Source organism: Homarus americanus, unplaced genomic scaffold, assembly GCF_018991925.1.
Source record: "Homarus americanus isolate GMGI-L3 unplaced genomic scaffold, GMGI_Hamer_2.0 scaffold11150, whole genome shotgun sequence".
NCBI lineage: Eukaryota > Metazoa > Arthropoda > Malacostraca > Decapoda > Nephropidae > Homarus > Homarus americanus.
Genome location: NW_024720555.1, coordinates 367,101 through 375,407, shown reverse-complemented (window position 1 = coordinate 375,407; position 8,307 = coordinate 367,101). Strand labels below are relative to the sequence as shown.

Here is an 8,307-nt window from a genome sequence, read left to right as displayed (position 1 = left end):
ACATACACAAACACAGACCCACACACACATTCACAAACACAAACTAAAATTAAAACGCTCTACCAACCCCATTGACTTACCAATGAAACTATTCAAGGAGTTCTCCCCGGAGCTTGCTAAACCCCTCTGCTCCATCATCAATGCTTCTCTCAGTCAAGCCAGATGCAGCTGACTGGAAGACCTCTTATGTATCACCGTGCCCAAGTCAACCAGCCCCAATCCTTAAATCAGCTACGACCTATTGCAATCACCCCAATACCCAGCCTAATCTGTGAAAGTTTTGTGTTTGACTGGGCTTATGCTGATATTGCAGTCGTAGACCCTCAGCAATTTAGCAACATAGCTTCCTCCACTCACTGTCTTGTCAGCTTTCTCGATTACATACCGCCATCTCGAGAAACGAAAAACGTCTGTAGCTGTCGCCTTCATTGATTTCACTAAAGCGTTCGACCTAGTCGACCACAATATAATCATAAACAAAGCTATTGACCTCGGGCCGGAAGTCTCATACCATAACACAGACTTCCTCAGTGACCGACGCGCCAGCTGTACGCTTCCGAGGTGTCTCACCTTTCAGTCACTCACCTGTGGCGTCCCCCAAGGCACCAAGATGGGACCACTCTGGCTCCTTATGCTCATCAATGATGCCCTAAGAGAAACCCTGCTCGCTGGAAATATGTCGACGACTCCACCATTGGGATCAGCGTCAACAATTCTGCTCCCAACTATACCGCCCTTCAGGATTTATTGAACAGTCTCAAAACTGGGCCACCAACAACCATGTCACCATCAACCATACCAAGACCATGGTTATGCACATCAACCTCTCCTCCGACATTGTCCCTCCTCCATTACCCTAGGTCCGAACACACTCCAGGTTGTAGATTCACGAAGCTCCTCGGCGTCCCATAGACAACAAACTAAATTGGAAACCACACGTCAGTGAAGTTGTCAAATCCTCCAGTTTCCGTCTCACCTCCTCCGCCGACTCAAGTCCCTCAGGTTCCCGCACACGAGCTCCTCAGTGTACACAACATTCATACTTCCCAAGCTCACCTATGCCTCCCCCTGGTCTTCCTCCTAAATGCCACACAACGTAAACACCTAGAAAAAGTGCAAAGAGGGCATGCAAGATTATTCTCTCCCTTCCTACTCCACATATCAAGAAGCGCTCAACACACTGACCCTTTCGACTCTCACTGACCATCACCACGGCCTCATCTGCAAATTTGGTAAGCTTCTACACCATCGACACCGGCCCCTACTACACTGAGATCCCTGTCCGAGAATTGCTGTTCGACACCACAACCGCATCCAGCCCATACGTGCACGAACTGATCGCTATAGAACAGCCCAGTCCCAACCATTGTAAAAATTATCAATAACATGTAATAAATCAGTGTATTCACTCCAGTAAACACTGCTCCCTACACTGTCACTATGTTGAAATGAACTGTAGTCTGAGCTGATCCCCATCTAAGTTACTATATGTCTTATTTGTGTCACTTATGTCCTTGTATATTATTTGTAATTCGTAACCACATTCCTAATATGTAACTGCTATTTTTCAGCCTTCTGGCTGCCAAAGCTCTTTCAATAAACCGTTAATTATTATTATTATTATTCTAGTACTACTACTTTGCTGTCACTCGGAATCGAGTATGACGATCATCCAGCTATGATATAATGATATGAGTTATTAAGGATGTCACCTAGGTTAGTGAGTTTTGAGGTGACTAAAGAGGCCGATACGGGACCCGTAGTGTTGTTCACAGATGTTGCACATGTGGGGGGCTACATCTAGTGCGGGAGGGGCGGCGGCAGCGTCTTTCCGGCGTTGGTGCTTGTCTGCCTCGGTATGCAGTCGGGATAACTCGAAAGTATTGACACCTTCTCGTGTGGTGCTCCTCCAAGCGTTACGGTGTGGAGTAATCGTCTCCCAGGTGAGGGGGTCGATTTGGCACTTTTTCAGGTTTGTCTTAAGACTATCCTTATACCTTTTCAGTTGCCCGCCAGCGTTACGTTTACTATTCGTTAGGTGATTGTAAAGTGGCTGCTTTAGCAGTCTACTGTCGTCCATGCCGGTAACATGGCCAGTCCAAAGTAGTTGTTCATGGATAATGGTAGCCTCGACGCTCCTACAGTTGGTGTCAGCGAGAATACTGGCATTTGTTCTCTTGTCTTCCCAGCGAACTCGGAGGATGGAACGTAGACTGCACTGGTGAAAGTTTTCAAGTGCCTTGAGGTGCCTCCTGTATGTGACCCATGTCTCGCTGCCATATAGCAGGGTGGGGAGGACCACTGCTCGATATACGTTCATCTTTGTAGATAATTTCAGCTCCCTACAGCTGAAGACATGGTACGGAGTCTGCCAAAGGCTTGAGATGCACATCTGATTCGATGTTGAATCTCTTCATCGATGTCCGCGTTGGTGGACAGGTGGGAGCCGAGGTACTGAAAGTGGGTTGAGCTGGATGGATGCCCCCCCCTCCCCGACACACGCACTCACTCACGCACAAACCCAAGAGAATTACAAAGGAGATTTAATGCATATGTCAGCCACACCGAGATGAGGTGGGGTGAACGGGTTCCTCGTGAAACACCAATAACTCTAATGCCCCTCTCACTTATACGGGCTCAACCTAGTATTAAATGATGTTAAAAGGTAATACTGATAATACAGAATAGTCAGGGATAAATTGCTAGGCTGAGCCACCGACAAGTGACGTCTGCTAATTAATTACGCCTGAAAGACTTGTCTCCTGCCCCTCACACCTGTGGAACACGGTTTGGTTAGTCCTGTGTGTGTGTGTGTGTGAGGCCACCGAGTCTTGCTCACCTGCCAAGGTAAACTCACCTTAGTGCTTCATTTAGTAATAAGTGCAGATTGTTGACATATTATAAACACTTTTTGGCCGCCTATTTTTTCACCTCTTGTAGATAATGTCTTGTGAGTGTGTGTGTGTGTGTGTGTGTGTGTGTGTGTGTGTGTGTGTGTGTGTGTGTGTGTGTGTGTGTGTGTGTGTGTGTTTGTGTGTGTGTGTGTGTGTGTGTGTGTGTGTGTGTGTGTTGTGTGTGTGTGTGTGTGTGTGTGTGTGTGTGTGTGTGTGTGTGTGTGTGTGTGTTGTGTGTGTGTGTTTGTGTCCTTAAGTGACTATAACGTCATCTTAACCTACAATTTATTAAGATATTGAGGCAAGTGTCGGTTAGGTTAGGTTAGGTTACACAAGGGTCTACATCTCACGGTCAGGTTTAAGGGTTCAGGGGAAAATAACCTCGGGTCCTTATCGAGGTGTGTTGGGTTAAGTGATCACCTACCTTTAAAAATGGTCCACTTGTGTTGCCGAGAGACAGTTCACACCACTAGCTCTGGTATGTCAAAGGTCAGCCGAAAGTTTGTCAATATAACAGTTACTGCAACTTTTGTTTCGTCCAGTTTATCAATATTTGGGGCACCTGGGCAGCGGTGTGTGTGTGTGTGTGTGTGTGTGTATCTTGACAGGTGATGAAAGGTGTACACATGTGTAATGATATTCCTGTATTATCATTTATATAAGTTCGACATTACAGGTGTAGATACAGGTAGAAGGTGTAGATACAGGTACAGGTGTAGATACAAGTGTAGATACAAGTACAGGTGTAGATACATGTACAGGTGTAGATACAGGTACAGGTGTAGATACAGGTACAGGTGTAGATACATGTGTAGTAGATACAGGTACAGGTGTAGATACAGGTACAGGTGTAGATACATGTGTGTAGGTGACAGGTGTAGATGCAGGTACAGGTGTGGATGCAGGTACAGGTGTGTAGGTACAGGTGTAGATACAGGTACAGGTGTAGGTACAGGTGTAGATACAGGTACAGGTGTAGATACAGGTACAGGTTGTTACGACCGTGTCGTATTTTTCTACTATTTTTTATATAACATGCTTCATATTTGTTTCATATTATTCCTGTAATGATGTGTTATATTTACCCTTACCCTGTGCTGTTAAGGCTTTAACTGTTATTATTTGTTCAAGCCCATCTTATTTCTTCATTTAGTATTGTAACAAGCATTCTTTGTTTCTCTAACGACCATCTGCATCGTTAAACGACCCATGTTTCACCGGCTGGTCGCATTGGCGGGAAACAACCTTATATATAGTACTCCACGGACAGAGTCCAGTCCAGTCCTCTCGTCATTCAGTTCACGTTCTTTTGAGTGACTCCCGTCACCTGTAACTTACTTTATTTTATTACCGTGTTGTTCCTGTCGCCACCAATGTGGTATATCTATGTGAGGACCTATTTATGTCTCTTATGTGCCCATCAGTGTTTGCTTGGTTACATTTAAGTAATTCGGTGTTGTTTCACTTTAGTTAATTTCAATGTTAATTTTTATATGTTTATGCAGTGTTAACGTAATCCAATGCTTTATTTTTATTCTTTTCATGTTTCGATGTTTAGTATCATTTATGTCTTAAAAGTTTCGATAGTGAATCAATTTGTTGCGACAGCCTACGAGGCTCTTTATTGTGTTAATATTTCATTTAATTTAATTCTTAAAGGTTTACTTTATTTATTTTTATTCCCTATTAATTTACTTCATGTTTTTTTGGTTACGCCTAGAACCTGGATATTAAAGTAAATTAAGAGACGGTAACAAGGTGTAGTTACAGGTACAGGTGTAGATACAGGTACAGGTGTAGATACAGGTACAGATACAGATACAGGTGTAGTTACAGGTACAGGTGTAGATACAGATACAGGTGTAGGTACAGATACAGGTGTAGGTACAGGCATAGATACAGGTACAGGTGTGGGTACAGGTACAGTTGTAGATACAGGTACAGGTGTAGATACAGGTACAGGCATAGATGCAGGTACAGGTGTGGATGCAGGTACAGGTACAGGTGTAGATACAGATGAGTGTAGTTACAGGTACAGGTGTAGATACAGGTACAGGTATAGATACAGGTACAGGTGTGAATACAGGTGCAGTTGTAGATACAGGTACAGGTTTAGATACAGGTCTGGATACAGGTACAGGGTGTGAATGCAGTACAGGTGTAGATACAGGTACAGGTTTAGATACAGGTGTAGATACAGGTACAGGTGTAGATGCAGGTACAGGTGTAGATACAGGTACAAGTGTAGATACAGGTACAGGTTTAGATACAGGTCTAGATACAGGTACAGGTGTAGATACAGGTACAGGTGTAGATACAGGTACAAGTATAGATACAGGTACAGATACAGATACAGGTACAGGTGTAGATACAGGTACAAGTATAGATACAGGTACAGATACAGATACAGGTACAGGTGTAGATACAGGTACAGGTATAGATACCGGTACAGGTACAGGTGTAGATACAGGTACAGGTGTAGATTCCGGTACAGGTATAGATACAGGTACAGGTGTTGATACAGGTACAGTGACATTTCATGATAACTCCTGTATTAGGTAATGGGTGTAAGGGTGAGGGTATACACGATGCAGTGACGGTCATTAGACAGTGTGTCATGGGGCAGTGGCGGTCATGAGGCAGTGACGGTCATGGGGCAGTGACGGTCATGAGGCAGTGACAGTCATGGGGCAGTGACGGTCATGGGGCAGTGACGGTCATGGGGCAGTGACGGTGGGCAGTGACGGTCATGGGGCAGTGGCGGTCATGGGGCAGTGACAGTCATGAGGCAGTGACAGTCATGGAGCAGTGACAGTCATGAGGCAGTGACAGTCATGTGGCAGTGACAGTCATGTGGCAGTGACAGTCATGGGGCAGTGACAGTCATGGGGCAGTGACAATCTTAGTATACGCGCATGATAAACATGAGTTTTCCTCTGACGTCATCACTCAATGTAAACACATGCTTGGTGACGTCATGTGCCGATATGAATAGTGACACACACACACACACACACACACACACACACACACACAAAGCTGCATGGGAGGTGGCGCGCGCGTGTGTGTGTATGTGTTTTCACTGTGTCTAGTGAACAAGTAAAACCCGCTTGATGTCATAGGCGCAGTGGACGTGCGCGGTCACGCCCTCAAAATAGAGTAACGGAGCAAGTTAACGTTTTCTGTTAGAAGAGAGGCGTTTATTCACGAGTGTGGTGTTGTGGTAGTGTGGTGGTGGTGGTGATGTGGTAGTGGTATGGTAGTGTGGTGGTGAACACAGCCACCTTCTCCGGCTCCTGGGTCACGAAAATCGATATTTGTTGTGTTACCATTAGTGAATATTGGTGGCCACATATTGTGTACTCACACAACCACCGACCTAAAGTGTTGTAACGGTTGTAATGACTGTTTGTTTTATGTTAACTTGATGAAGACTGAGGAAGGTTGTGAGTGACGGTGGTGAGTGACGGTGGTGAGGGGCAGGTGAGTAGAAGTGACTCTAAAGGTTCAGCAAATCTGGAAACGTGTTGAGCGCCTCGGCGGGTCCAGGTGGCGGGGCTGCCTCTAGTTTGCTACTGGCAGCCGTGACCGCTGGATCTCCCCCCACTCTCTCTCTCTCTCTCTTACTGCCAGCGCCGCCGACCGTCCGCCAGCCAGTCAACTAGCCACTTACCAACATAAGACTCTACCCCTCCCTGCCCTCCCGACCTAGTACAACCACAGCCTTTGGAGTGTCAGTCACTTTGTCTTCCACAACTTACAAACGTTTCCCTCGAAATAGATTTACCGAAGAAAACGGATTTACTTTGACGAAGAAAAACGGGGTGTGAGTGTTGAAGAAAAAGGGGGAACTTGTGAAAAAACAAAGGTAACCCAGGTGGTTGGAGGGTAGATGTGAGGATAGTTGTGGTGTTGGTAGCTCGGGTGGTTGTTGGATGTGGTGGTGGTGGTAGTAGTGGTTGTGGCCCATGAGAAGGCTCGAGGCCCAGGTCCCAGGCGAAGCAGCAGCTGACGGCCATGGGATGCCAGCTATCACGGGCGCTGGTCAGGGATCATGGCGGAGAGGCGGGGAGAGAAGGAACAACACCCCAACAAGGACCTCATGGAACCACCGCCCCCCCCACCCCTTGACCCCCGCATACCCCTGACCGCCAAGCAGAAGTTCAACATGAACAAGTCCTGGAAGGGGATCAGTCGAGCTCTTGAACCCACTGGCGTCTATATGTTCCTCCAGTGAGTGTGACTTGACTCTGTTTTCATATAATGATAAACTTTGCTTCTGTCCGTCCGTGCTTGCGTGAACCAGCAAACTGGCCACAGTTACTGGACACTTTGGACAACTTATACGAGTATTGAGGTAGAGAAGGATCTGTTAAGGTATCTAAAGATAGTTATGTTTACATAAAATGGTAATAATCGAAAAATTTTTGAAGACATTTACATGCAGAGATTGCTAGCTGGAGAAATATATAAAGTGTTGGCTTATACTATATACTCCAAGATGGTTGACGCAGCTCTTTACTTCTGCTTTAAATACCACAATCAACTTCATAACTAAAACAATATGTGAAGTAAAAACTTTCTTCCGCCGATAGCCATAAATATCTCACTATATAAGATGATACCAGTAGTGGTTATGGTATTGTATATTGCTACTATTGCTATAAGTGTTGCACAGGTTTTTAAGAATGTAAAGTGGCTCCACAGTGGCTAAATACCACCCAGTCAGTCTAACATCATTGTAGGCAAATTGCTGGAAGCAGTAATTTCAAACTCAGTTCGAAATTATCTCGAGAAACATAAGTTGATCAATGATTTCCAACATGGCTTCACAAGTAGGCATTCATGTCTGACAAATCTATCATCATATTTTTCAACTGTTTTCGAATCAGTAGACGACGGACACAATATGATGTGGTATATCTCGACTTTAGCAAAGCCTTCGACAGAGTCCCCCACGAAAGACTAATACGAAAAGTGAAGGCTCATGGCATTGAAGGAGGTATTCTAAATTGGATTAGGGCGTGGTTACAGGACAGGAAACAGCGAGTGAGCATTAACGGCACTAAATCCGATTGGGGTAATGTCACTAGTGGATTACCACTCTCTGTACTTGGACAATTAATATTCATTATATACATAAACGACATAAATATCGGCGTAAACAGCAACATAAGTAAATTTGCTGATGACACTAAAATAGGACGTGATTTAAATCAGACGAGGACTCCACAAAACTACAGGAAGATCTCAAATTTTTTTTTAGCATGGTCTGAAAATTGGTATAGGATATTCAATGTGGACAACTGTAAAGCACTTAGTCTAGGATATACAAACAGATAAACCAGATACCAGATGAACAACGATGTTAAAGAGAAATCCGACAAGGCTAACAAGGTATTTGGGTTCACAA

The 8,307-nt window shown here is 44.9% G+C and overlaps 1 protein-coding gene across 1 annotated transcript in view; it reads left to right on the top strand.

Moving 5' to 3' along the window:
- Positions 1 to 6,164: 6,164 nt before the first annotated feature.
- The window catches only part of LOC121860572 (cytoglobin-1-like), a 102,514-nt gene continuing 100,371 nt past the window's right edge, over positions 6,165 to 8,307 (top strand). The window contains exon 1 of the mRNA XM_042357741.1: positions 6,165 to 7,127. Within this exon, the coding sequence (XP_042213675.1) occupies positions 6,949 to 7,127 (179 nt within the window). The 5' untranslated portion in view covers positions 6,165 to 6,948. The remainder of the gene's footprint in view (positions 7,128 to 8,307) is intronic.